General features: G+C 54.4%; 6 protein-coding genes across 7 annotated transcripts; 3 read left to right on the top strand and 3 right to left on the bottom strand.

Annotated features, from left to right (window-relative positions):
* On the bottom strand, positions 1 to 726 carry HIGD2A (HIG1 hypoxia inducible domain family member 2A). The gene is made up of 2 exons (XM_033006315.2): positions 541 to 726; positions 1 to 314 (listed from the first exon to the last, which is right to left on the bottom strand). Exons 1-2 carry the CDS (start codon positions 653 to 655, stop codon positions 148 to 150), a joined length of 282 nt encoding a protein of 93 aa, XP_032862206.1. The 5' UTR covers positions 656 to 726; the 3' UTR covers positions 1 to 147.
* A 117-nt stretch (positions 727 to 843) lies between these two features.
* NOP16 (NOP16 nucleolar protein) lies at positions 844 to 3,706 on the top strand. The gene is made up of 5 exons (XM_042790522.1): positions 844 to 1,007; positions 1,194 to 1,308; positions 2,052 to 2,121; positions 2,881 to 2,987; positions 3,264 to 3,706. The coding sequence occupies exons 1-5, from the start codon at positions 901 to 903 to the stop codon at positions 3,405 to 3,407; spliced, it is 543 nt and encodes a 180-aa protein (XP_042646456.1). The 5' UTR covers positions 844 to 900; the 3' UTR covers positions 3,408 to 3,706.
* Positions 3,707 to 3,997: 291 nt separating this feature from the next.
* Positions 3,998 to 7,486, bottom strand: ARL10 (ADP ribosylation factor like GTPase 10). Its single transcript, XM_033006252.2, has 4 exons — positions 6,645 to 7,486; positions 5,921 to 6,083; positions 5,551 to 5,726; positions 3,998 to 5,106 (listed from the first exon to the last, which is right to left on the bottom strand). The coding sequence occupies exons 1-4, from the start codon at positions 6,828 to 6,830 to the stop codon at positions 4,816 to 4,818; spliced, it is 816 nt and encodes a 271-aa protein (XP_032862143.1). The 5' UTR covers positions 6,831 to 7,486; the 3' UTR covers positions 3,998 to 4,815.
* Positions 7,487 to 7,671: 185 nt separating this feature from the next.
* Positions 7,672 to 15,437, top strand: KIAA1191 (KIAA1191 ortholog). 2 transcript variants are annotated; one of them, XM_042790365.1, is made up of 7 exons: positions 7,672 to 7,813; positions 7,903 to 8,093; positions 9,382 to 9,508; positions 11,183 to 11,307; positions 12,606 to 12,712; positions 13,021 to 13,157; positions 13,612 to 15,437. In XM_042790365.1, the coding sequence occupies exons 1-7, from the start codon at positions 7,786 to 7,788 to the stop codon at positions 13,818 to 13,820; spliced, it is 924 nt and encodes a 307-aa protein (XP_042646299.1). In that variant the 5' UTR covers positions 7,672 to 7,785; the 3' UTR covers positions 13,821 to 15,437. The 2 variants fall into 2 exon arrangements, with proteins under 2 accessions (XP_042646299.1, XP_042646300.1); XM_042790366.1 differs by lacking the exon at positions 7,903 to 8,093 and having other exon boundaries at positions 7,703 to 7,813.
* A 962-nt stretch (positions 15,438 to 16,399) lies between these two features.
* SIMC1 (SUMO interacting motifs containing 1) lies at positions 16,400 to 24,357 on the bottom strand. Its single transcript, XM_033006125.2, has 10 exons — positions 24,250 to 24,357; positions 21,929 to 22,648; positions 21,469 to 21,686; positions 20,820 to 20,889; positions 20,227 to 20,372; positions 19,615 to 19,794; positions 19,011 to 19,139; positions 17,892 to 18,048; positions 17,726 to 17,810; positions 16,400 to 16,846 (listed from the first exon to the last, which is right to left on the bottom strand). The coding sequence occupies exons 1-10, from the start codon at positions 24,343 to 24,345 to the stop codon at positions 16,626 to 16,628; spliced, it is 2,022 nt and encodes a 673-aa protein (XP_032862016.2). The 5' UTR covers positions 24,346 to 24,357; the 3' UTR covers positions 16,400 to 16,625.
* THOC3 (THO complex 3) lies at positions 24,338 to 27,589 on the top strand. The gene is made up of 6 exons (XM_033006246.2): positions 24,338 to 24,620; positions 25,063 to 25,219; positions 26,054 to 26,258; positions 26,610 to 26,771; positions 26,860 to 26,960; positions 27,298 to 27,589. Exons 1-6 carry the CDS (start codon positions 24,438 to 24,440, stop codon positions 27,459 to 27,461), a joined length of 972 nt encoding a protein of 323 aa, XP_032862137.1. The 5' UTR covers positions 24,338 to 24,437; the 3' UTR covers positions 27,462 to 27,589.
* The last annotated feature ends 318 nt before the right edge of the window (positions 27,590 to 27,907 follow it).

Below are 27,907 nucleotides of genomic sequence, written 5' to 3'. Positions count from 1 at the left end.
TTTCAGGTTAATCACAGAGGTGTATTAGTTGCATTTCTAGAACACAGAGGATCTCTGACACTGTCTCCACCGTGGCATCAAACGTCTCTCAGAGAACTCCATCACAGGCTGGTGGGCGCACGCCCGCAGCTTCTCTCTTGCCCCATTTCACTGTCGAGATTTCATGGCTGTGACCACCATGCCTCCCAGGAGGGCTGCGAAGGTGAAGCCCTGAGCCAGGATACGTGCCCGCATCATCAGCTGAGAGCGGCGGGTGTTGCCCCTCTTGAAGCTGATCAGTCCGTAGGTCAGGACGCCGACAGTGCAGAGGCAGCCTGCGGGGAAGGGAGGAGGGACGGCTCAGCGGAACAGGCCCGGGGCTGCGAGGACCAGCTCCCGCCTCCTTCCCACCCTTCTCCCCCGCACCGGAGAGCTGCTGGTTTGTCAGGCAGCACCCTCAAACCAGAGGCACCCCTCCCCCCCCGGGCAGCCCCTCGGGTATGGGCTCAGGAGAGCCCTCCCCTGCCACCAGCCTCCATCGCCCTGACCCTTCCTCCTCACCGAGGGGCACCAGGGGGTTCTCGCGGGTCTTGCGCAGGAACTTATCCCCGAAGCCCTCATCGCTGAACACCGGCAGCGGTCTGGGCTGCAGCGGCGGGGGAGGCGCGGCCGCCATTGCTGCGGGGAAGGTGATCACCCGCGTCCCTCCCCGGCTGCCGTAGCCAGGAGCACGGTGTGCGCGCTCCCGGCGGCCAATGGGCGGGTACCGCTCCCGCCGCGGGGCACGCCGGGGGTTGTAGTCCGCATCCGGCGCACCCCGCGGGCTGTGCTGCCGGCACGGGACTACGCTTCCCGTGGCGCCCCGCGGCGCGGCGCGTCCCCGGCGCTCGGTGGGAGCGGCGGCGGCGGCGGGGGGCAGCCATGCCGAAGGCGAAGGGGAAGAGCCGGCGGCAGAAATACTCCTACAACCTCAACCGCAAGCGGCTCTACCGCAGCGCCCGCCGCCGCGCTGCCCCGCGCATAGCCTGGTGAGCGGCCCGCGGGCGTGGGGCCCGCGCGTGGGCAGCGTGCAGGGCGGCCGCGTGGGGACCGGCGACACGTGTCGGTGGGAACGGGGCGGAGGGGGACGGACGGGACGGGACGGGACACACACGCACCCACGCGGGGAGGGAGGGTGAGCGCAGCCCGTGATCCCGGTGCTTGTCCCCGCGCAGCTCGCACATCCGCCATGCCTGGGACCCCTCCAAGTCGGTGGCGCAGAACCTGGCCGAGATGGGCCTGGCCGAGGACCCCAACAAGGCCGTCCCCATCCCCAGGAAGAAGCTGCCGGTAAGCGCGGCCGCGGGCCGGCGAGGAAGGGCGGGGGGGCTCGGCTGGGGCCGCTCCTGCGGCGGGGGTGGAAGGTCAGGCCTCCCCCAGGACATGCGGCCAGGCTGGGGGAAAAGCAGCGTGGAGAGCAGCCTGCCTGGGAGCGCAGGCCTGGGTCAGTCTCCGCAGGTGGATGGGTTTCTTATCTTTATTAATACGCTCTTGCCAAGATCCTGGCACGAGAACAAGCTACGGTGTCACAGGGAAATAATGGGCTTTGGAAAGAGTATAAATGATGGGCTTTGGAAAGAGTATAAATAATGGGCTTTGGAAAGAGTATAAATAATGGGCTTTGGAAAGAGTATAAATAATGTCAGTCTCCTGGGACTTGCCAGACAGAGGTGGGGATGGAAACACTGCAGCTGAGTTGCTCCTGATAACAAAGAAAAGCCTCTTGGTCTACAGCAGTGCCAGCCCAGCCCGCCTGAGTTGGTGGCAACACTTCCAGGCCCCACAAAACATCACACACTTTAAAAAAAAAACAGGAGTGACTTGTTTGCCACTTGTCTCCATTCACACAGTGTTGCTTGGACAATAGGCTGGCCCAGGGGCTAGCTTAATGTCGCGGATAAGGCCCCGTTTAAGATTTCTTGATCCTTGCAGCTGTTGTATAAGCAGTTTGGAGTTTTGGGAGCAGCACATGGGGACATAGCTCTCTTCTAAATGGGCTTTTCTTGAGTTGCCTTCTCTCTTATTTAACACAGGGCATGGAAGTGGAAAGCAGTGGATGGGAGCAAGGAAAGAAAATAGTACGGAAGCCCTACGTGGTGAACGGTCAGTGCCGCTTCTGTCCTCCCCAGGGAGTGTTTCACCACCACCAGCCCTGGCGGGTTTCCTGATGCACTGCTGCCCTTGCATTTGGGGTTCTCCCAAGGCCCCGTGGGTTATTTTGTCTCTCAGCTCTGCGCTGTGCCAGGAGCCAGGGAAGGATGTTACTTCTTGTCCAGGCTTGTGGGTTTGTAGAGGAGTACCCCTCCTGGCAGCGGTCAGCTGGGGGTTCCCAGCCAGGCCAGAGCTGAGCTGGGAGCCAGGACAGCAGCTCTACCGTTCCCATGTGTCCTCTGTCTCATGAATTTTCTTCTCCCACCTGTGCTGCCTTTTTCACAGTATTTCTGCCCGCAGCCCCGAGAAGGCTCTTGTCACTCTGACACATGCTGATGTGTGGCACCAGGGTGACAGGAAACTGTGGCTGCATTACCCACTGTGTTTCAGTGGTGGGCTGGGCATCTCTGAACAGTCACACTCTGCAGCCCGGGCAGAAAGGCTCTGCTCTGCCTGGTGTGAGCTGGAGAGGAGCTGCACCACACACAGCACTGGGTGCCTGCAGCCTATGCAGAGGGCTGTTGTCTTGTTTGTTTTCCTGCATGATCTTGCTGGGAAGCAGCACCATGCGTGCAAGCAGCCGAGCTGTGCTGCAGGAGCCACCTCCTTTCTACGGTACTGGCAGGGCTCAATCTTGGGAAGAAGCTGGGGACCTTTGAGGTGATGCTTGCTTCTTTCCCCTGCTTCATGGTGTCTCTGTCCTCTGTCTAGAGATGGAATATGAGGCCAGTCTCCCTGAGAAGAAGTCAAACACACTGTCACGAGACCTCATTGACTATGTGCGGTACATGATACAGAACCACGGGGAGAACTACAAGGTATGTACTGGCTGTCCCAGAGCAAGGAGCACCCACAGTGATTCATTCACTCCTGGATCTTCTGCAGGATGGGAGTCACTAATCCTCTCTGTCCTGGATCCTGTTTTGCAGACAGCTGATTGTTAAGGGAAAGCAGTGCTTTGAACCTTGGCCAGTTCCCTGTCTGAGTCAGGCAGTGATTGCAGCTGGCCGGGGTGGGCCTTTGCAGCATGACTGGGCTGGTTTGGTGTTTGTTCTTGGGGCCATTCCTCTGGCTTATGCTCTCCTTTGTCACAGGAAATGGCTCGAGATGAGAAGAACTACTACCAGGATACTCCCAAGCAGATAAAGAGGAAGATTAACGTCTACAAGAATTTCTATCCCGAGGAGTACAAGGATTTCATTGCATCACTCAAGCAGGAAAAGATGGACGTGCAGTGACTGCCTTTTTTTCTCAGGTTTGCCTGTAAGTGCAGGCTTAACGTGACCATTTTCTGAAGCAAACAGGGACTTACAAACAGGTGACAGTCACTCACGGGCTCAATGCCTGCAACTTGGGCTACTTGCAAAGCCTCTGGTAGTGGAGGAAGGACCTTCATTAGACAGAGACAGTTATAATCAGGCATGGAAGACTCTTGGCTGTGGCTTGTGGTTTTGAGGACTGAATGTGCTGTGCCACTCTCTTTCTGCGTGGCAGCCAGCACTTATTTTGCCTTGTTAAAATAAATGACTCTTTCAAACTGGTGTGAATGTCTTGCTTGTGGGCTCTCACTTGGCGCAGTCCTGCTTCAGAGAGCTCCTGGTGCCAGTCTGTGGGACGGGGGCATGGGTTGCATGTCATCCTCTGCAGCAATGGGACTGGGGGCCTGAGGAGCGTGGGCAGCACTTGGGCCTTTGTTGATTTCCCTGTAGGCAGCAGAGGTTGGAGCGGCGCCACATGCTGCTTCCTTCCCCCGCAAGCAACCTTTCTGCCTGCAGCTTGGGAGACCTGGCTGGGGGCCCCCTCCCTGCCAAGGAGCTGGAGGGCAGCACAGAGTGATTGGTCTCTTTTATTGAGAAAAGGAAGGAGCGACTACAAAAGGTTTCACAGCAGAGACTGGCCGGTGCGTACTCCCTTTCCCTCGTGCGCTCCCCAGCTTGCACAATGGGCTTTCCAGGACCCATTGCCCCATAGTCTGACCCAGCAGCCCCCCGCCTGCAGGCAGGGCCTCCTGCAGTCCCTGAGCCTGGCTCCTTCCCCTTCTCCCTGGGGCAGTCGAGGGAGGGAGACCAGGTAGAGGGGCAAATGCCTGCTGAGCGCTGCTCCTACCAAACAGCCCATCTTTACCCCTGCTCAGGGTGAAAGGGCAGTTCAGGGCTGCCCAGTACCTGACTTGATCTCCCCTAAACAGGGCTTTAAATACAGAGTTGGAGGAGTTGAGAGCTGTGCTCAGCCCCAGTGAGGGACATCCTGAGCTGGTTATTCCCTCTGGTGTGCACCATACTGGCAGGGCTGTGCCAGCAGTAACTCCTCATGTTTTTTAGGAAAGAGAGCCCACCTCCTGGGATGACCTGTCCGTGCTGGTGGGTGAGAGGGCTACCTCGCTTGTTCAGCCCCATTCATTTAATATTCTGCAGGGCTGCCATCAAGCCGTGGGGCCCTGCCCTGTGCTGCACGTTCCCACTCACCGGGAGGTAAGAGCTGTGCCTCCATCCCAAGGAATATTTTGTCCCTGAACTTGGGAGGGCGGCTGCCCTCTCCCCATGGCAGAGAGCAGAGCCTGCTGCTCGTGTTCCCTGAGGGCAGCCGTGCCACAGCTCAACCCCAAACCTCATGGGGTGCAGCAAACACCCCCGGGCTGTTAGCCTGCTACCAGTGAGTCTGAGCTTCAGCAGCACCTTCCCAGCCACCTTCAACCTCGCACCACAGACCCCGAAGAGGAACTGTACCGGGGGTGGGAGCCTGTCCGCCCCCCAGGCAGGCTCCGGGCTGGGAGAGCAGGGTGACCAGCAGGTTCTTCACATGGAGGACGCTGGTGGCAGTGCTCAGGCTGGCCCAGGTCGCGCTGGTGGGCAGGAGGAAGAGCTCCCGCTGCTCGCCGAGCATGTGCAGGGCCAGTTCCTCCCGCAGCTCTGCCATGCTCAGGGCATCGCTCTTGTCCTGCGAGGGAGAGAGGCGGCCGCTCAGGAGGGGGCCAGTGCCGGGAGCAGTGCTGCCAGTTGGGGGGAGCCTGTCCTGCCTGTGCGGCCCTGGCAGGGCTCGCGTGCAGGCAGGGCTGCCTCACCCTTGCACCGGTATCGCTTTGGCACAAGCTAATAGGAACCAGCACCAGGCATGCGCTCGGTCCTCTTCCTGGGGGTTGTATTTCCCCTTGGGGATTTTGCATGCTGCTGCCTGGGTGCTCTCCTGAAACTCATTAGCTGGTGCGCTGGTAATTGTAGCCAATGCTTCCTGATGAAGACTGGAGGGGACAGGCCCCAAGAAATCAGATTTTGAAAGAGTTGGTGGATTTTGGGTATCAGTATTTCCCCTCTGGGCACTGTGGAGGGGCAGTTTTGCTGGAAACAGCCCTGGGAACACCTGCGGGGACAGACGGACACCCACCTGCTTGTTGGCCAGCACGACCAGGGGCAGCCGGGGCTCCGTGGCCAGCAGCGCGTGCAGCTCCTGGCGCGCCGTCAGCAGGCGTGACCTGTCCACCGAGTCCACCACGAACACCAGCACGTGGGCCTGGCTCAGGTAATGAGGCCAGTATGATCGCAGGTTCTGGCTGCCGCCCACTGCAGGAGATGGGCAGGATTAGGCACCAGCATGGGGGTGAGTGGGGCTGCCAACTCCCTGCAGCACCCTGGGGAACCAGATCTGCTGCCATCTGGGATGCTCTGCACCCCAGCCCGGTGCCAGTAGGTGGGAGGACCCTCCAGGCCGTGCAGACTCAGTCTCGGGGAATGTGATGGGGCCAGCCCAGCCTTACCTTCCAGCAGGTCCATCTCCAGCCCCTCGACGTAGAGCTGGGCAGAGTTGAAGCCGTAGGTGGGTGCGATGTGCTCTCTGGCCGTCTGGCTGCAGATGTAGTGCAGGACGCTGCTTTTCCCAGCGCCGTCCAGCCCCAGCACCAGCACTTGCCGCCAGTCCAGCTGTGGGGATACCACAGGGTGCGGGGTGGATGAGTGCTGGTCCCAGGACCCACAGCTCCAGGCACAGACAGCTGTTTGAGGGACCAGCCCAGAGCAAGGGGTCCTGCCAGGCCCCCCCAGCCCACGTGCCCCCAGCTCCACCCAAGGCTCCAGGAGTGGTTCAGACTGGGGATCTCTTTCTCAGCAGGATGGGCTGCAGGAGAGTCCCCAAGGGCCATCGTCCTGTAGAATATCATGGGGAACCCAGTCTGACCAGCTCCAGGTCATCCTGGTGCGAAATGCCAGGGGCGATCCTGACCCTGCACCCACTTCCCCAGCCCCAGGTGCCCAGAAGGATCCTACTGGTGATCCAGAACCCTCCCCAGCCTGATCATTGGGGCGACCCCGACCTTCTGCCCCTTTCCCAGCTTGACAGTCTCGGGGGCTGTGAGGAACCCAGAGGGATCCTGACCTCCCGCCCCATCCCTGGCAAGGTGCTCCCGATATAGTGGATCCCGACCCTGTGCCCTTCCCGCCCCGCGATGGGCCGGGGGTCCTGGAGAAGGTCTGTCTTTCCCTTACCGCGTCACCGGGGGGAGCTCGGTCCCGCAGCTCCTGCAGCTCCCGCTCCCACCAGCCGCCCCAGTCGGTGCCGCTGCCGGTACCGCGGAAGTAGATCTTCCAGGCGATGAAGAGGACGGAGCCCAGGGCGGCCACGACGGCCCCCAGGGCCAGCATCAGGTCCCGGAGGGCGCTGCGTGGAGCCATGAGGCACCGGCAGCGGCACCGGTACCGGCAGCTGTGACCCCTCGTCCCCCAGCTGTGCCCGCGGGCGGTGAGCCCGCGCCAGATGTGCCCGCCCCTGGCGTCACCGTCGCGCTTAAAGGGGCCGCTCCGACCGCGGGGGAGAGGAAGAAGGGAAGGAGGGAGGGAGGAAGGGAGGGATGGAAGGATGGAGGGATGAATGGGTGGATGTTGGGCAGACGGAGAAATGGTGGGGAGAAGAAGGGACGATGAGGGGAGGGAGGCAGCAGCCCGTCCCCAGCCAGTTCGCTGACACGGGAGACGCCCCCACGCCCCACACCCTCCTGGCACCCAGCGCAGCAGGCACCCACGGATTGCGCCCGCTGCTCACGGCACGCGTTTGTCCTCAATCCCTCCCCGTGGCACAACGCATCCCTAACCCCGAGCCAGGGGCTGCGGGACCTCCCCTGGAGCCACCGTGCCGGGTCCCCGCGGCCCTCTGGGCGATTGCAGCGGGGCAGCGAGGGTCCCCAAGCCCCGCTGCCGGGGCCGTGGGTGGGCTGGGCTCCCCTCCAGCGGGCCGACATGTTTTGCCGGCAGAGCCGGTGCGCGGTCGGGCAGCGGATGGGAGCGGGCTGCGGGTGTGCCGGGGCGGGCGCAGCGCAGCCCCCCGCTCCAAACTCTCCCGCTCCCGCCCCAAACCCCCCGGGGAACCGCCCGCCCCCCTCCATTAGACCACGCCCATTCGACACAGCCACGCCCTCCCCTCCGCTTAGGCCCCGCCCCACACAGCCAGAACTACACCTCCCAGCGTGCCCTGCCAGCTCTCGCGAGACTTGCGCGCCTCTCAGCCTCGCCCCGCCCCTCCCCGCCCCGCCCCTCCGGTAGCGGCGGCGGCCGCCGGTACCGGTACCCGCGGGCTCCGCCATGGCACCGCCCGGCCCCCCGCCCCCCGCCGAGCCTCGCTAGCCGCGCCGCTATGAGCTCACGGCAGCCGGACGCTCCCGGTAAGGCCCTCCCCCCCGCCCTTCTCTCCCCGCCCCCGCCGGCCCGGGTAGGCCGCGGCGGCGCTGAGCGCTGCCCGCTCCGTTCGCAGCGCTGGAGCAGGGCGGCGGGGCCCGCCCCGGTAAGATGTCGCTGCCCGTCGGTGTGCCGCGGCGGGCCTTCAGCTACGACGACGCCCTGGAGGACACGGCGCCCATGACACCGCCGCCCGCCGACCTGTGCGCCAACGTCCTCTGGAAGCAGCCGGTCATCCCCGAGCGCAAGTACCAGGAGCTCTCGAAGGTACGGGCCGGCCGGTTGCCGCCGTGGGCCCGGCCCAGGCGCGGCTCCTCTGCCCGCGGTAGCACCGCGCCGGGAGAGCCGCCCCCCGGGCGCCGCAGCAGGGACCTGCCGGGGGGGACGGGAGACCGGCTTTGCTGCCTGCTCCCGGTGTGGGAACGCTGAGGGACGGTTGACAGGCGTCTTGCGGGAGTCCCTTATGGATAAAAAAAAAAAAAAAGCCTCAAGCTGTAACCAGATGTAACTAAGACAAAGCAGAAGGGTCGGTTTCGGTCGGATGTAAATTCTTTATGGTGAGGGTGGTGAGGCGCTGGGACAGGCTGCCCGGGGGTGGATGCCCCATCCCTGGGAGTGTTCAAAGTCTGGTGGGACAAGGCTTTGAGAACCTGGTGAGTGAAAGATGTCCCTGCCTGCAGCCGGGGAGCTGGGCTGGGTGGCTTTTAAAGGTCCCTGTCAACCTAGGCTGTTCTATTAAATGACTGTAGGGATGCTTTTGAGTGCAGGGCCACTCTTTTAAATTCAGAAGCTATTTTCTAAGTTTGAGGTGAAGTTAAATGTTGTTGAATGGAAGTAAATAACTCGTCATCCTTTTGAGCTTAACCTCTACTTTTCACCTCCTTTTGGTTTAAAATCCTTCTCGTGGAAGAAAGCCTAAAGTTGTGGTTTGGAACAAAAAGCAAACTGTTCAGTCAGGAAACAGTAACTCCTGTGTTAGGAGAAGGAAGTCTGTTTCACAGGAGGATTTCTTGTTTTCTAGCTCTCACTGTTCTTTTTTAGGGTCTTGTGATCAGTGGTGGAGCTATGACCACTAGATACGCTGAGCAGGAAACTGATACAAGGAATGAGGGGGAAAACAATATCTAAACACCAGACTATAATCTGTGTGGCTGCCATTTTGTAAATAGCTTGTGTTTCTGAGTTGTCCATGGAAGGGTGTTCTTGCCCAGTTGATCCTGAAGTCTGATTTGCAGCTATGAGAATGGAAGTAGATATGTTCTGGTTTCTTTCCTGTTGACCTTTTTGTACTTAGTCTAACATCTTGTTGGCTTTGAGCCTGGCACGTTGTCAAATGTTGGATGCAAGTTGCTTGTCCATTGCTACGAGTTATGAAGTTCAGGCTCTAAATGTTCCTGGGCTGTAGTGAGAACAGCGTGTGGATTTCTTCCATGGGATGAAGGCTAGCTGCTAGAGCAGCTTGGCTTTGTATCTCATTTGAGTAGCTAGAGATGTGTCTTGGCAAGGTGCTGAGGTAATTTCTCATCTTAAACTGTACCCTGCTTCTTCCCCACAGATTGAGGAAGGGGATGGCAATATGAATGCACCTGTCATAACTCCGTCATCGTCCACTGAAAGTGTGAACAAGGTACCCGTGGTGAAGGCCAAGGCCACTCATATCATCATGAACTCTCTCATTACAAGTAAGAATGCTCACCTCTAATGTGGCTAGTGGGTTGTGGGCACATGAGTGTGCTCCAGCTTGGTAATGCCTCAAGGTAACTACCAGAGTTACTGGAGAGCTTGTGGGTTCAGACTGATTCTACTCTTGAGCTCTATGAGATTTTTATTTTTTTGGAGGATGCTTCTAGAAGGAAGCAAGGAACTAGGGAATAGGCCACACTTACTGCCTCTGTGTTTCCAAGTGCTGGAGATGAGTGATGAGGTAGGGGTGCAGGGTACATTATCTACTGATAGGACACAGCAGTCCATGCCACCTTGTTGCTGCAGTGCAGAGGTGGTGGCTGCTGCTGCTACTCTGTTTGCTTATTAACTTGCTATTTCTGAATGACAGGTAGAGCTCTAAAATTAACCTAAGTGGTGTGGAGAGCTGACATGCTGTGCTAATGGAGCACTTGCTGGCATTTGTGTTAGTTAATAGCAGCAGCAGCTGTCTTGTTGACAGTAACACTTGCTTTAAAAAAAACAAAGCTCATAAATCATGATCCTTTAAAATCAAATTGGGTCAGTTTTGTTTGCAGAGAAGACATGCCCATTTGCAATGAGAAATTATTCATGTGTTAATCTGTCCCTGCTGTCTCTCTTAACAGCTGGGATACGAGCTTCAGCTTTTCCTTCAAGCTGTGCTTCCAAAGACTTCTAGATTTTCAGACCAGCATTTTGTAATAGCTATGAATTTGCATTTTATTTCATTCTTGGCTCAAAAGTAACCAACACATCAGAAAATAACATCCAGGAATATGGACTTCCTTCTGGAAAGCAGCTCCTGTTCTGATCTAATGATAAAATGCTAATATAGTTAAAACTATGATGGCCTAAAAATGTTTTTGTGCAGTAAGAAGGCAGGAGCCCCAACCTACACCTCCCAGGAAGGTCATTCAGTCACAAGTTGGAAATAAACAAAGGTCCTATAGATTTCTCATATACAGTGTACCACCCCTGCAAATAACATGGGAAGTGTTATCTGTTTGAAAGAAGACATTGGACTTTTCCAGTAATCTTTTTGTGCTCTAACTACTTTTGACTTTTTTCTTAGTTCCACTAGGGAGTGAACATCTTATGCTGGTAGTGGTGGGGAGGGGGTGGTGGGGGAGTGATTATATTTTTCAGAACAGAAGTTGATCATCAGTGTATTAGGTGCTGGCTCTGTATTTGGCTGAAATAGCTTATTTCACCTAATCTGGAATCACTGAGAGTATTTACCACCTGTTCTGCAAGGCTGTGACTGTTAGATTACCTAGAGTGGGCAGTGAAAGACTTCATTTTTCGTTGGCCAAAAAAAACTGCCTGAAATCTAGAGGGCCGCTTAAAATGTCCAGTTTATTGGGGTCTCCTAGATTTAGAAAATTGTAACTAAGAGTGATGCAGGTTTTGGGTGAGATGGGTTTAATTACAGGTGTTAAATTTGTAATATATCTGATGATTTGGGACAAATCACTGTACATCTGACTCAGCCCTATGACTCAGAGTTTTCGAGTCAGAGTATCTCTTTAGCTTCATTTTGCTCCCTCTGTCAACTCATCACAACATGTAGGTATGAACGATGAAAAAAGGGTCTCCATTGCTTAAGTCCCTTTGTTTTCTAGAACTGTTTGTGGTGGCATTTCTGTGTGAGTATGTGCTCTTGTCTGTTCCAGAGCAGACTCAGGAGAGCATTCAGCGCTTTGAGCAGCAGGCGGGGCTGAGAGATGCTGGCTACACTCCCCACAAAGGCCTCACTACTGAGGAGACCAAGTACCACCGAGTGGCTGAGGCAGTCCACGTAAGGCTTGTCTTGCATTGGCTTTCCGTGTAGGTTTTCTACTGGCCTAACACGTACCTGGTGACATAACTTTTGGAGCATGTTTCTAGGACTCTCCTTAAACTGCTTTTTCTGCAGTCCTTTAGCTCATTGTGTGAAAAAGGTTACCCACTTACATTTTAAAGTTGTGTTAGTCTTTATAGTTTTGAAACAAACTTTTTTTCTGAAACCTGTCATATTCCACAGTCATGTCAGACTATCACAGTGTCTTTTCAAGTGGGGACATCCCTGCATGAATCTAGTTTCTTACTGTACCTTTAGTGCCTTGCAGTTGACTGTTGTAACTGTTTGTCCCAAGAGAACTTGTAAACCATGCATTTCTGATGTGGAATTTAGAAGATGAAATTGGGCTTGCCTCTTAATAGAAATAAAGATGGCGGTCTTAAATCAACATGTTTCTGATGAGCTCAGTTGCCCACAGTAACCTTGCAGTTTGAATTTAATAGAGAACTCTCTAAGTGTACTCCCACAAGGTCAAAGTTTCAGTAACAGCGTTCATGAATGGCATTAGTGTGGCTTGAATAGTCACAGGAAACATTCTGAGAAGGTGCCTGTGTTGGTGTTTGAACTATAACTGCCCTTCAAGTGACTTCAAAGTTCAGTTTGTACTGTCTGACTTGCAATAACCTGGTTCGCATATACCCAGTTCCTGTTTATTTTATGACCAGGTGTACTCTTCAAATACGGTTCATCTCTGTTCTAGAGCTGTGTTTCCATCCTGTTGTATGTGGATTACTTCTTGGAGTCTAGTGCTCCTAGACCTTGTACCTTCTGTAAGAGGTCTGGTCTCACCTTCACCAGAGAACTTGTGGGACTGAAAGCTTTGTCGCTTTAAAAAGTGCTGCAGACAAATGTTGCTGTGACATTTGGACTTATCATCAGGTAGCTGAACTGATGTGTAAGCTAGCTGAGCTACATACACAACCTCCCTATGAATGTTGGTATTGAAGCAGTGCACTACTTGTGTGTAGTGACTCTGAATTGCAGAGTAAGCTCGAGGTGTTATTTTGCTTTCTCCAACCTGGATGATGTGTCTTGAGCATAGTGGACTTGCTAATTGCTTATCTGATGTGGAAATCTTAGGGGATGTATGCAAGTATTGTAATACTGGGTTTAGCTTTAGGTGAAGTGACACTTCAATCCTTTATCACCCATGATATGAATAATTGTCCAGTTTTGACAATAAAACTAGCTGTTTGTTCTTTATGTCATGTATTTAAGCTGTGCTGCTTCCGTGTTTCTCTTGCCTCACCTAACAGAAGTTAAAAATGCAGAGTGGAGAGATGACAAAAGATGACAAACAGACTTCTTCTGCTCAGTCCACTCCAAGCAGCACTCCCCACTCCTCTCCCAAGCATAAAACCAGGTACTCTGTTCTGGCAGACCACTGCCTCCTTTGGTTTCCTATAGGCTGCTGAGGTGGGAGCTGCTACAAAAAACCTTATTTTCCAGGGAGGGACTGTAAGGGGTGAAATTCAGAGTCTGCTGTGGATCTGTTGGATAGATCCAAGTATTGAAACTGTGTGAAACTTGAGCATACATATCTTAATTCTGGGTAGTAACAAACTTAAAGATCATTTAAGTTGTCCCTGATAACTACATGTAAAGTTCCTGGCACAGTGGAGCCACTTGATGTATTCTCATGTTTTATACATCTCAATAATTTTTCCCTAGGGGTTGGTTTAGTCAGGGATCCTCTACTTCTATCACTGGCCCAGACTTTGCCATGGAAGCTGGTGGGGACAAATTGCCATCTGAAAGGTGGAGCTTTTTTGGACCCAAAGCCATCCAGAAATCCACCAATGATCCAGGTATGTCCTCTAAAATCTCCTGCACTACAAGAGCTAGGGGAGAACTGTCACATAACAAACTTGCCAGCTATTTCTGGAGTCTTACTCTGCTTACCTTGTTACTTTCTAGGACCACCTTTTGAATGTGTGCTATTTGTATCGTTTCTGTGCCTAAATATAAAGCAGTTAGGTAAAACCTATGCCAAGGATCTGAAATTAGGCGTAACTTGCACTGAGCTACAGTGAAAGGGCAGGGTGTGAAGGTGACAGCTTTTTACTCTACTGTCTGGTGGAACCAGACCTGGAAGTGCTGGCTACTTATGTGGAATAGGCTTTCGATGGCATGAAGCTGCTGGGTCTTGCATAAGCTTTCTGCAGTGTTGGGTATCAGTGACACTGCTCATTCCTGGCAGCAGTGGAAAAAGGACTTGGCTAGTTTTCCTAGCTCTTACTTTCTGTGATTTCTTTTTGTCAGGAGGATTTACCATCCAATCCTATAAGGGTGCCCAGAAGCCATCCCCAATGGAGCTGATGCGTGCTCAGGCTACTAGGATGCCAGAGGATCCAGTCACCTTCAAGCCACCCAAAATGGACGTTCCAGTCACAGAAGGGAGGAAACAATCTCCACGTTCTCATAATATAAAACCTCGGGATCTGAATGTGCTCACTCCTACTGGGTTCTAGGAAGAATGCTTCTGGTGTCTTTAGTGGGCTACAGGGTATCCTAGGCTCTACTTCCCTGTCCCATTGTGCTGCAGTAAAATAGGAAAGTCTCCTTCCAGCTCTTCATCTCAGAAAAAGTTGTGATTGTCCTCCTGAAGCCAGTCTTGGAAAAACTCCTGCACTAGTACTAAACCAATGTAAACCATCCTGTCTGCTATATGGCACTGGTTTGCTAGGCTGCACCAGGTGTGCTTCCCAGTACACAACACCACAGTAAGACCTTCAGCCATGTTTTGTGGGACAGGACTGCATGTGGTGTGCAAGCAGGCTGGCTTGTCTACCTGTAGTCTGATTGTCTTGTCCTGCTCAGTGCTGAAGTACCCTCAGGAGGACTGTGGTTCTGTCTGGCGTATACGGAACACCAGCAGAAAATTATGAAAACAAGAACTGAAAACTGGACCATTAACTGCCAGAAGAAAGTTTCTCTGGGAATGTGGCGGGTCAGTTTTAAATGTGGTACTCCCTTACTATCCAGTGTGACCTTACAGTTCAACACCTAGTGCTTGTCTGTTTTTTGGAATTTTTTTAAAAGAAAAGTGGAACAGTAAGCATTCTAAGATGCTTTTATTAGAAAGGCGGGGAGCAGAAACTAATGGGGTTTGGCAGTAACAAGTAAGAATTGCTTCTTTTCCAATTTTTCATATTTCTCCAAAAAGGTGGAAATGACCAGATCTGGTGTGGCTTGAATTAAGTAATCCTCTCTCCTTTCTGTAAAACACTGTCCTGCTTTCTCCTAGACAACAGGCTTACAGATGTTCTGGCACTCTGGGTGCTGCTTGATTTGTTTGGTTTTTTTCCTAATATATTTTATGAATTCTGTAGAAGTGTATTAGACATCAAGGGCACTTCTCAAATAGGGTTTTTTTGTTTCATCAGCATTAAATGCATTTTGCAGGGCTGGGGGAGGACTGAGGGCAGATCAGGGCTAAACATTCCTCCTGGCTACGACACAGTTATATGTAATTTTTGGCCTAGTCAGAACCAGTTACTGGGAACAACTAACACTTGCTTTCATGAAAAGTGGAAGGAACATTCGGCTACCATCTAATCCCTTAATCATTATAGGCAGTGTTGCTCTGTGATGTTCACCTGTTCTGAGGCAAACAGGTCTCCTCTCTCTTGATCGGATCGTTGCAGAGCTCCCTCAGCCAGCACCAGGCTTTCTGTGGTGGTGAGGTGGCAGCAGCAGCTTTCCATCTGGTACTAGAATCTTCTCTGTTGCCAGGGCATTATACAGAGGTTATTTAACATCTGGTAACCCTTGAGCTCTGGGATTTCTGCTGCCTTAAACCAAACATTCCTCCCAGAGGGTGAGGCAAGGTTGGCTCACTCGGCTAGTTGCTGTCCCCTCTGAAGAAGCACGTTTTGTGGCTTTGCTTCCTCTTGAGCTTCAGCAGCACTGCCAATGATGTGTTGAAAGTCTACCACCCAACCAAACAGTTTTCACTGTCACCACTCATTTGCACCTTGGCAATCAGTGTCTCATTTTACATTAATTTATTTGTTGTCTGTATTCATGTCTCTAAAAATGTATGATTTTTTTGTTTGTTACAAGAAAATAAAATCCTTGTGAGTGGAGGTCTTTGGTGTGTGTTGGTGCTGGCAAAGCATCTGTGGAAGAAATGTGGGGTTGTGTAGTGACTGGTGTCAAGGTTCTGCCTCCTAAGGCTCTAGCAGTGCTTGTGCTAGGGTAAAATGTTTGCTCTGTAAAACTCCCTTTTGACAGGGAAACTAGGTTTAAAGCCACACTCAGTCCTGTCTTAGGGCTTGTGCAGATGGAACTAAACATGAAATCTTTGTGTTTTCTTGAGCTATTCAAATGGTGATTCTTTGTGTTCCTGAGATTGCTTCTCTTGCAGCTTGTGTGCTGTGTTTGCACCTGTACTGTGGAGATGGGCACGAGTGCAGGAGCCAGACTGGTATTTGCCTAGAGGTGCCCAGCTCCCAGTGGCGCAGCCACCTCTGCTTTGCTTTCCTCTGTAAAGTGCTGGTCTGAGTGCTGCTGCATTTGTAGCTGCTGAAGTATGGCTGATGGAGCACACGCATCTCCTGGGCTAGGGATGTCTGAGCTGAACACTGGTGTTTCTGTGGTTCTAGAGTGTTAGCAGAAGTGATGAAATGTATCTGAATTGAATATTCATCATAACATGCATGCTTGCCTGCACTGCAGACATGCCAGTGCATTGGGAAGAGATGCAGCCTTTTCAGCTGATGCTGCTATCCAGTCTTCCCTCTTGACATGCTGATCTCCTTGGGGCAAGTCACATAGGTGTATTTGATTTGGGACAGTGTTCCTCTCCTGAGGACTGACCAGCATGGCTTTGGAGATCCCTGCACAGTGAATGCCCTCAGTGCAGCCCACACCTGCTTTTTTTCTTAAATACTACTACCTTTTCCTAAATCTTGAACAGGTATTTTGCTTGCTGTGCAAACTACTGTCAGAGTTGATGGCTGCATTAGTCTAATGCTATCCCAAGGTAGAGCTGACAGAACTCTGCGCTTTATTTGGGTAGGACTGGCACCAAGGTGGAACTCTCAGCAAATATGAAAATAATTTATTTTTTAAAAGTGTACAAAGTGCCTTGTGAAACTGTAGGATAAGGCAAGTTAAATAGGAAATTCTGAAACCAGGTAAACCCTTTTTTAAAAGAAACATATAAACAAACTCATGACATTTGGAACTGCAGCATGAGATGGGGATTTTGATGGGGTTTTGTAGAGGAAACCTGAAGCTCTCCATGCCCCCTGCTGCAGTGGTTGTCTCCATCAGGTAGCAGTGACAATGAGGAACAACTCCCGAAGGATGCACAATTTCTCCATGATCTGCAGGGGAAAAGGCTGCCCCAGGACCTGCTGCATTCGGCTGATTAAGTCTTCCATATTCAGCTGAATGTCCAGATTGCTGATGTCATCGTCATTCTGGAGCTTGGGCTTGGCTTTCTGAATGATCAAGTCCATTCGGTCATTGAGTGAGCTCCTCAGGTGCTCTGCAAGAGGAAATGCTGGTGGGGAGAGGCACCACACAGTGGGACCTGTGCTGGGCCTCTCGTGGTTATCCTTGATGCTGCTGCACAAGACTAGCCTGGCAGAAGAAGGAACTGTCCCCTCCTGGAGGCCAGTCTGCACAGGGACAGAGCTCAAGAAATGGTGAGGGGGCAGGGCTTGTCACGTCCTTTTTTCCTGTGCTGGTGACAGACTGGACAGCTGTCTGGCTGCAAAGAGCTTATCAACAAGTGATTATCTGGGGCTTCAGGGAGAGTAAGACTGCATGTGAGGTGGTGATTTCTTCTGCATTCCTCCATGAGAGCCTTAACCCTGGGCTAAAGCAGCAGAAGATGGGAAGAGACTTCAAGGAACTTCCTAGTAAAATGACTTTAGGGGGTATTTTGTGACTGCGCTGCTCTCCTGGGGTCAGAAATTGCTGCTGTTTCCATGACTACTGTGGGTGGTGCTCCCTGCCCAGTCTACCAAATGGTGAGTGTCCTGGCCTTACCATCCCTTTGCCTTCTGCTTTTCCTCCTAAACCACCCTATTCTTCTACCCACAGTGTGTGCAGCTTAGACAACAGTGGGTACAAAGCACACCCTTGTGTACTTCTCAGTGCTGGGACTGATCCTTGGGAAGTATTCTGTTTCTTAGGGGCTAAAATTGGCAAAGCAAGTTGGGTTCTCTGCTTGAAGCAGTATCACTTCTTTGTTCTGATTGCTGGGAGTAGTTACTAGCATGGATGGAGGCACATTATCCTTCTAAGACTCAGTGGCCATGAGTTCAAGAGTGCTGAGAAGAGAGGAGGAAGGGTACTTTGGCTGTTGTACTGCAGCCTTTTGATGAGATCATATTTATTAAGGCCAGAACAGGTTGCTTACCCAGGATTACACTTTGGTAACTTGTCAGCAGCAAACTTAAGTATTGCAGCATTTCATCCCATTTTTGCCATGTTGTTGTTTCATCCTATGACAGCAGACAATATTTGGTTATTAGAAAAGGTTTTCTCAGGAGAGAACAAGGCAAAGGAGAGGTTGAATCAGGTACCTGGTATTGCAGCAGCACAGAGAAGTGGCTCAGGAAGTACAGGATCTTGGCCAGAGACAAGGGCAAGGTTGTGGGCACCTCACAGCTATGCTGGAACAGCAGCTCTAGCAGTCTGCAGCGTAGGAGCTGGCTCTCCATGGTGTTTAAGAAAGCTTCTCTGGAAAACAAAGGGATTTACAGCCTGACCAGAGACAACTGCTCTAGTATGTTCCTGGTGTCCCATTGGTGCTGATCTGGTGCAGGGGCTGCCCAGCAGCACAGTGGAAGGAAAACCACCAGATGTGATAGAGAGACCGTCATTATGCAGCTCAGCCATGGACGTATTTCTGTCCTTAGGTGTGACCTGTGGCAACTTGAGGTCGCTACGGTCTGTGAAACAAGCTTAGCTGCTTCACTTCACCCTGCCCAGCAGCCTGTGCAGAAGTTACTCATTTCTGCTGACTTGCAGGGAGCACAGCCAAGCAAGTGTGAAGTGGGGTCAGTGGCCAGCTGGATCTAGGAGATCTGTCCTGGAAGGAGCAATAGCTTGATTAGTCAGTTTGGCTTGATTAGACTTGGTGTGTGCTCAAAGGTTCTGCTAAAAGGGTCTGAAAGGACTTCCTGCTGGGGCTGGCAAACATGGGTTTGAAATGTCTGTGGGTCTAGTGGTCTCGTGTCTATGCCAGAGCCAGTCAGGCCCTTGTGCTTTGGTTTCAGATACCGCATTTCTTAGAGAAGCAAACAAAAGCATGTCAAGGCAGAGCTGCAAGAACTGCATCATATTTCTGATGAGCTTCTCAGTTGTCCCTGGGAATAAGTGATGTGTTTGCCAGTGCTTGACCATGCTGATACAGAGTTCTGCTTTTCAGACCCTTTTTACAGTTTTAAGGTCCTGCAACTTTAACAAGTGGGAGAATCAACTTTTCTGAGCAACAAATGAGCAAGGTAGATGTGATCAGCTGGTGCTGTTCTATCTCCATGGGATCTGTTAGTCAAAGAGCCATGCGTTTGCTGGCTGGGTCAAAAATGAGCCTGTTTTTCTATACCCCATGGTGTTTCATGCATCCAGACTTGGATGTAAATCAGGAATAAGATTCTTGCTCACACGGGCAGATGCCGCCTTCTGCATGTTTGTCTCACCTTTGGCTCCTCAGGGGAATATTCAGTATAAACGGGAACATCGCATTTGCGATCTTACAGGAGCTGCAGTTGGGAGATTTGTCCACTTCCACTGCGATGGACAACATCCGCTGGAGCAGGAGCATCGCCCTAGGTTAGAGAGACAGTCAATGCTAGGAGACACTACCCCTCAGCTTGCAAAGCAAAGCAGTGGAGATGGCACCTAGTTCAGCCTTGTGCCTCGCAGTGAGGGATACTGGGGAATGTAGTAGGCTAGATTTGATGCCTTTTGGTGGCTTTTGAATCTGAGGCTCTTGGAAGCAGAGCTAATCCCCAGACGGGCCCTTGGGAAGTCTCAGTGGCTCTACTGAGTGTTGGTGGGGCAGCCTGAGATGTGGGCCAAGAGCTCCAGCCCTATGTGCAAGAGAAGGATGCTTACTGAGCCAGTTTCCTACCAAGTGATGAAGTCTCTTGCTCACCAAGTCTATCTCTAGCCCAAAGAACCAGCAAAACTGGTCAGAGGTACAGCCTGGCTTCCCTGACTTGACAGGGAGATACTCTGGCTTCTCCCTGACTTGAGCCCCCTGAATAATGTCTGCAGGGAGTCAGGACTTCTGGGACTTACTTCTGGGTGAAGACAGCTGGCGGAGCCACCTCTGCGTGGTCAGTGCTGGCCTGACATGGTGCAGATGAGCTGTGTTCGGCCCTTGCTTCTGCTGAAGAGGTTGCAGTTTCTTGTGGCTGCTTTTGGGGCTGGAAGAATCCGACTCCTGTAACTGCTGCGACCAACCATTCAACCACCTCCCTGCAACAAAACCAGGAATTTTAGTGGGGATGGGCCTGGTTTTGCTGTGTTCTGACCTCTAGATCCACTTGGAGCTTTTTGAAAGACCCCAAGGATGAAGAATACATCCCACCCACTTGGATAGGTTAGGGAGTAGCTGTGTTGAGCAGCAGACTTATATACTTGTCAACAGGCCTGTCTCCTCCTCAGTCCTGTCCTGAGCAATGCAAATCTGACCTCATTTGTGGGAAAAGCCCGCTACGTTGCAGCTGTAAATGCCTTGCATCATCTTTGATGGTTTGCTTTTGTAAACCTGCTCCTGTTCTTCCCTCTGTCTCCCAAAGTTGTTTCCTGGTAAGTCTGAAAGTCTGACCTGGAGTCTTGACAAGTGTTCCTGAGCCCCTGCCTCTCAGCATCTGGTTAGAGAATAGGGGAGGAGGTGGGGTCACTTACTTGACATTGTTGAAGCACATGTCACATGAAAGCACTTTCTTGCCAATTGACTTCTGCAGCAGGCGCAACCTCAGGTTCTGCTGGAAGTCGTCCTCCAGGGTCTGCACCACGTACTGCAGGAAGAGGAGCCAGCCAGGGGGCTTCTCCTGAGGGCAGATGGATTGTATGAGCCTAGCAGAGCCACAGGGTGAGGGAACACTAAGGAATTTGTCTGTATTGGGAATGGGCAGATGTATATGACTGAGGAATAGCTCCAGGAGGGGCTGCCTGGCTCAGATGATGCCCTAGGGGCATTGCTGGACCTGTTCTACCATTGTACTAGGGATGGGACCCACAGAGGCTTTATCTGTTGCTGTGCATTCTCCAGATGAGACAACCTGCCTCCAGCTGTGCAACAGGTTAGGGAGCACCATGGACAAATGCCAGATACCCAACTGGGACTTGCTGCCCTCAGTGGCTGCAGTAAAACTGCATGTTGGACTAGCCCATTCTGCAGCAGAGCACTGCCACATGAGGCCCTGGGGCAAAGCTTACCCTCAGGTACAGCGAACTGGATGACCCCTGCCCAGCGTGACTCGCGTGGTGCCAAGTACCTGTTCCTCCATGATGTATTTCAGCAGCGTCCAGTCCCATCCCACTGTGGCAGCGTTGGCTGGATGAAGCCTGCAAAGACAGCACTGTCCATTTGTGATGAACTCCCCAACTGTCTTCTTGGAGGCATGGCAGCCCCTGGCCCTTCCCCAGCCCTTTCTGATCCCACTTGCTCAGCGGCCTGCCTTGCCTTCCTTCTCCTCCCCTAACTGCGTTCCTTTTTTGGAAGCACCTGACTGGGGTTGTACTCCATGGAGAGGCTCAGGACTCCTGGGCTCATGCCTCACAAAACATTGTCTTCTCTGCGGGAACACCAAGGGCAGTGGGGGAACCACTCCAGACACCTCCAGCCCATAGCCCCTGCTGCAGCCCAGGGAAGGAGTTTCTGCCATGTCACAGCAGTGAAGAATGAGAACTGCACTTCAGGAGCAAGGCAAACACACTCCTCTGCCCTAGAGGGCTTCCTGGTGTCACAGGCTGCCTCTGACCCATCCTCAGACAACCTGGAGTGTGCCTGTGCTGATAACAGAAGGCAGGAGAATCAACCTGATTTATAGGGGAAATCGCTCCCTGTTCTGTGGGTGAGGACCAGGCAGAATAACTTTTATGCTGGGCAGGCCCCCAGGAGCACCTAGCAAAGGGAACACGTACATTTGGATCTTCATCAGCAACATGTAGGTGTCCTTCAGGATCTCGCCTTGGTGGCAGTTCAACAGCATCTGTCTGACCAGGTGGGAGATGATTTCTCTGGGGGGACAGTGCTGGCAGGAGACGAACTCACTCAGGAAATGCAAGGTGCCCTCCAGGAAGTTCTCCTCCATGGTGGTGTGCACCATGCTCAGCTTCCCTTTGGGGATGAGCTCAGGTTCCTGTTGCATACAAGGCAAGGCAATGGGTGAAAGCCGGCTCCCACTGACAGAGAGGAACCCAGCTGTGACACAGGGCCCACTGTGAAGGGAATTGCAATAACCAGGGATCCCAACTGCCTGGCAAAGCTTCCCCCAAAAGGGGAAGCGGAGCAGGGGCTGCCCCTGTTCCATCCTCTACTGCAGGGGCTGTTCTGAGCAGGCTCTGGCTGGGCTTGGCAGCGGCTGCTCTGAACCCTGTTTACCTGCTGTGTTTCCCTGTTGGATGCTTCGCCTTGGAGAAAGAGGTGCTGGACTCCGCTTCTCCTGAAATAATGCAGTTTGTTCAGCCAGCCCTTGTTGTCAGCCTTGGTCCTGGCTGGGGTCACTTGCTGGATTCCTTCATGTGGTGGTAAGTCACCAGTTACCAGCAAAGGCCCTTGGGCTTTCCCTGAGGTTGTGGGGATGGCTGGGGCAGGGCTTAGCCTTGGGGGGAACTCCCTTTGCTGGAAGAGGTGGGGTGTCTCTTCCTCTGGGCTACTGGCTCTCCAGCTGCTGCTGTCCAGGCTGGAGGGGGACAGAAGGTCTGAGTCCAGCTGCATGCTGGCCAGGGAGCCCAAGTCACTGTTAAAAGTGGTAGTGCTGCAGTTCTGCTCTGAGCTGCATGAGGAGTTGGGAGACATGCACCTCCAGTCCTCCATACTTTCTGCTGTGTCCATGGTGCCACCGGGCTTTTCAGGAGCACCGTGACAGGGTGCTGGGGGGCTCAGCCCTGCCACTGCCTCTGTTTCTTGCATTGTGGTAGAGCAGAGCTGGGGTTGGGATGTGTGTGCTGCTGGGCCAGCGGGCGCCTGCCCGGGGTCCTGGTCAGCCTTGCCAGCGGTGTGGGGAGGGATGCATGTGTCTTCTGTCAGGTCAATGATGGTGAGGCTGCTCGGTGGTGCCGGGTCTGTGCTCGTGTCCTCGCAGGTCAGATCGATGATCTCCTGCAGGAAGAGGGGGGCCAGTGCTGTCAGCGGTGGTGGCACCTGAGGTGCCTCAGTCCTCCGCTGCCAGGAACCTCTGCTGTGGTGGCACCGTCGCCCTAGCCCAAGGGGGAAAAGGGGCTCATTGGTACCAGCCCAGGAAAAGAAACGGGGGGAAAAGACCCCACTGCCTGGCTGAGGGGATGGGACAGCCTGGGGGAGTAGTAGCACCAAGATGTAGTGTCAGCCTGCCCCAGCAGCACGGCTGAGACCGACACTGACCTGAGCTCTTCTTCCTCACTGCTGGCAGAGACAAACCTCCTGCCCCCCCCTGCGGGGCTCCTTATGGCAAATGGCTGTGTCCCCTGCTCCAAACACCTCTCGCCTTGGCCCAGAGTGGGTCTGGCTGCCTGCTCAGCTCCATCCTGGGATGGGAAAATGCCAGTCGTGCTGGGGTGCCTGAGGAGGGCAAGGGGAGTGCAGCGAGCGCTCCTACCCTCCATCCCCAGGGGGTCCTACCCAGCGCTGGCAGGAGCAGTGCAGGATCTGCCCCTCGGCAGCCCTCCCTGTGGCACGACTTCACCTGCTACACGGATGCGAGTGGCAGGGAACAGAGCCACCTTCGCATCTACGGCGCCAAGCCCGAGGTACGGCAGTCCCAAGGCTTTGGGGACTGCCATCCAGAAATCACCAGGTAATGGAGCACCCGGAGCTCCGAGGACGAGCGCCTGTCCATGGGGCAGGCAGCTGTGTCCACACCACTGCTAGGCAGGGCATGGCGCTTTTCAAGATCTCGACATGCCTGGAATGGGTCAGATCCTGTTCACTCTTAAAAAACAAAACAAAACCCCTCAGCGTCTCAAAGCGGGAACACGTTTTGCGGATAATTTAAATCCATTTTCTTCCCCTGACTCAGACCTGCTGCCTTTCCCAAGGAGGGGCCGCGCGTTGCCTGGGGAGGTGGCAAAACCCAGCCGGCCTCCTGTGCTCGGGGGAGCCGTGGAGGGCCGGGGGTTGCCCCTGCTCTGCCAGACGCTGTGAAGCCGCTGGTGTTTGAAAGCCGCATCAGATCCAGGGCCCAACAGCACCTGGGGTGGGGTGGACAGACCGTTGCCCCCCTCCCCATATCTAGGGCTGTGCGTCCCCAACGGCCTCACGCCCTGAACCGCTGCCGCACCGGCCTGGCGTTGCCCTGTCCGTGGGATGGCCCAGGTGAGGGGGATGGTGGCTGCCCCACCACGGCCCGGGGCTGAAACCCCCCTCGAGGTGCAGCCGAGGGGACCAAGCCACTCCGTGGCAGAGGGTTTTCCTGGGTGGGGGGGGGGGGGGACACGACACACGGCCAAGGGGGCTGCGACCACCTCCCCGCCTCCGCTTGGGGACCGGATCGCTGCGGGTGGGAGGTGGCTGAGGGGACGTGGGGGAGGCTGGTGGGGCCAGGACTGTCCTGGGAAGGACGTGACTGAGGGGACCGGCGTCCCCGGCACACGAGCTGCCCCTCCACGGGCCTCGCGCCTACCCGCCCACAAGCGGCCACCGCGCCTCTGGCCCGGGCGGAAGCGCCGCCATCTTTGCAAGGGGCAAGGCGCCGCCCCGCCCCGCCCCAGCGGCCGCCGACTCACCGCAGCGGGCGGCGGGCGGCGGTACCGACGCCGGCGCGGCGGCGAGCGGCTGCCCTGAGAGTCCGTATCGCTTATGAGGACGGCGCCGTCGGCCATCTTCGCGGCGGGCGGGCGGCGGAAGCTGCGTCAGGGGCGGCGGCGGGGCGGGGCGGGGCGGGCCCGGCCCCGGTGGCGCCGCCGCCGCCGCCATGGCGCTGTCTCCTTACGTGCAGGCCATGCAGGAGCTGTTCCGCGCCAACACGCGGAGCCGCGAGTTCCCGGCGCACGGTGCCAAGGTGCACTCCGTGGCCTGGAGCTGCTGCGGCCGCCGCCTCGCCTCCGGCTCCTTCGACAAAACCGCCAGCGTCTTCCTACTCGAGAAGGACCGGCTGGTGAGCACCCCCGGTACCGGGCACTGAGAGACGCTCGGAACGGCTGCTCGGACCGGTAACGGGGCGCCCTTGGGCTGGCACCGGTGATTCGGGCCGGCACCAGGGACCGGGTGCTCGGACAAGTGGGTCGAACCGGGAGTGACCCCCGGTGATCGGCGCTAGGCCTGGAAGTGGGTGCTGGGTCTGTACCGGGAGAGGAGCATCGCCAGGGAGCCCGGTGCCGGGGCCAGGGGGTTGGGGCTGGAGCTGGTGTCTGGTTGGGAAGTTGGGGAGGGCTCCTCCATCCTGGCTGGCAGCGGGTGGGGAGTGTGACCGAAATGGCCGTGGGGCTCTGGGCCGGGCTCCCGCCCCATCCGGCAACCAGCAACGGGGGTACTGGGATCAGGGGCAGGAGGAGGGTAGAGGTGGGCTCATCCCTCGCGTGAATGGCCGTCCTCTCCAGGTGAAGGAGAACAACTACCGCGGCCACGGGGACAGTGTGGATCAGCTCTGCTGGCACCCCAGCAACCCTGACCTCTTCGTCACGGCGTCTGGGGACAAAACCATCCGCATCTGGGATGTCCGCACCACCAAGTGCATCGCCACTGTCAATACCAAGGGTGAGTCCCTGGAGGGCTGTGGGGTCCCAGCAGGACCTCAGCTGCATGGGATCTGTCTGCAGTGGCACAGTGCTTTTGACCCATCCTGTGGGCATCTTAGCTCTCTGCTTTTATCTTTATGTTGCACTCATCTGTAAGGAGCACAGATGAATGCATGGGCTGATTTACTCTAGTGTCGGGACTGGAGGAACTACTGAAATATGATCCTGACTGTTAAAATGTCCCGTGTGCTTGTCTTTGGAATCTGCGGGCTGCAACGCTGGAGACTGGGGAAAGGCATGTTTGCAGAAAACCATGCTGGAAGTAAAAGTCTGTGTGGATTCAGACAACAATTATTTGAATTCATGTGCTGGTTAACCCAGATGTCACCTCTTCCCTTGGGCATCTCCAATTTTGAGTTGTCTGGGCTGGAAATAGCATTGAAAGATGGCATCGCTGCAACCTGCCACGTCCTTACCCTCATTTATTAGCATTTATTGTTGGCTTCAGCTATTCCTGGATCTCGATCAGTAGATTCAGGGGATCTTTGAGTTGACCTTGTTTGGTGGTTGCTGTGGTCCCATCTTGGCTGAAATAGGAAGGGTAGTGATGTAGTCATGTTGGCTTGAAGCTGCAGTTCTGTTAAGTTTGATTTTCAATAACTGTATGTATTTGCTGGACAGCTACTGTATAGGCTTTGCGTGTTAGACTGCAAACCTGGCAGTCTTTCCCATTTGGGACTGGTTTGGAGCAGACTGTTCTTGGATCAGGAATAAAAGCTGCCTGTCTGCTTAACTTGTGGCTGCTGTGGATTGCTGGGTGGAAGAGGGACCTGCTGCCTTTCTGTCCCTCCAGGGGAGAACATCAACATCTGTTGGAGCCCTGACGGACAGACCATTGCAGTGGGCAACAAGGATGATGTCGTCACTTTCATTGATGCCAAAACGCATCGCTCCAAAGCTGAGGAACAGTTCAAGTTTGAGGTGAATGAGATCTCCTGGAACAACGATAACAACATGTTCTTCCTCACTAATGGGAATGGCTGCATCAACATCCTCAGGTAGGTGCCCGTAGCAGCAGCTGGGCAGGGTAGCTGGGCTGGCTGCAGCTGACATCAATCTGCAAGCCCCTTTGCTGCTTTTGGGCAACCCCAGTCCCACACCCCAGGGATTCCCAGCCCTCTGCTGGGAATGAACTTGCCTGGAGCTGACATTGCCCCAGTTCTGGGCTGGGCTCCCTGAGAGTGACCCCGATGCTTTGCCCCATTCACTCAGCTCTCAAGATTTCCAAGAGTGTGGCCCTGCACCAGCTTGATTTGCTCGCAGTCCCGGTGTGCCTCATGCCTGCCCTGCTTGCAGACAAGCACTACGCTCCTCTCACTGCTTCCTGCCCTCTCCCTTCATCTCCGCAGCTACCCAGAGCTGAAACCCATTCAGTCTATCAATGCCCATCCTTCAAACTGCATTTGCATCAAGTTCGATCCCATGGGGAAGTACTTTGCCACAGGCAGTGCTGACGCGTTAGTCAGCCTCTGGGATGTGGATGAACTGGTGTGTGTGAGGTGCTTCTCAAGGTAGGTAGTGCTGTCCCAGAGCTGTTTGCCTCCCCTCTCTGGTGACCATGGGGGAGATGGCTCACGGTCTTTTTCACTCTTGCTGCAGGCTTGACTGGCCTGTGCGAACACTGAGCTTTAGCCATGATGGGAAGATGCTGGCGTCGGCATCAGAAGATCACTTCATTGACATTGCAGAGGTGGAGACAGGTAACAGTTTCCCTTTTGGGGAACAGCAGGGAGGGAATTGGATGGAGAAGTGGTGGTGGAGCTGAGAGGGCACTGGGCTTATTAGTCTGCTAAGGAAGAGCTTGACTGTGCAGAGTGCCGTGAGGGGGAGCCTCTGCCTCGTTAGTCTGTGGTAGACATGTGTGTCATGTCTGTGCCTTGTCACCAGGTGATTAAAAGGCGCTGAAGCAGCGTCTGTTCCTCCTCTGCCCTGCGCAGAAGAGAAGCAGCAGGTGCTTGGCTCTGGTGTGTGCTGCGGGGCAGCGTGCAGCAGACGGCCAGAGGCTCTCCAGGCTGACGTGGCCCCTTTTCTGTGCAGGAGAGAAGCTCTGGGAGGTGCAGTGCGAGTCCCCCACCTTCACAGTGGCCTGGCACCCGAAGAGGCCGCTGCTGGCCTTCGCCTGTGACGACAAAGATGGCAAATACGACAGCAGCCGGGAGGCAGGCACTGTCAAGCTCTTCGGGCTCCCCAATGACTCCTAATGAAACCGCACCGGGGGAGGCAGCACTTTCCTGCTCTTGGGGGTGGGAGAGTGCTTAGTTAGCATAGGTCAGGGTGAAGAGATGACTCCGTTCCTTGCCTGCTTGGCAGTACAGTGACCTTCGGCTCAGCTCTGTGCGTACCACTCTTAGGAGCGTTTGTGAAAAAGCAGCTTGTGTGCTGGGAAGGACAGGGGGGATTCTAGCAGGGCCCCCCTCGCCATCCGAGTGAGGTCTGCTGCCTCCTCATTGGGGTGTGGGGGGCTTTGTTCCAAAGGCAAGTGGCCAAAGAAAGTCAATCACTGAAAGTCACTGCTGAGGAGCCTCCCGTGAGAAGAGCTCTGCTCTGGCCAGGCTCCCCAGCAGTGATAAGCTACGTGACCGTCCCCTTGTCCCCAACGGCCTGGTGGTGAGGGCAGCCCTGGGAGCGCAGCCTGCCCCTTCCCCTC

Source organism: Tyto alba, unplaced genomic scaffold, assembly GCF_018691265.1.
Source record: "Tyto alba isolate M040663 unplaced genomic scaffold, T.alba_DEE_v4.0 Super-Scaffold_17, whole genome shotgun sequence".
Classification (NCBI taxonomy): Eukaryota; Metazoa; Chordata; class Aves; order Strigiformes; family Tytonidae; genus Tyto; species Tyto alba.
Note: the sequence above shows the minus strand (reverse complement) of the source record. Positions and strands in the feature narration are given on the sequence as shown.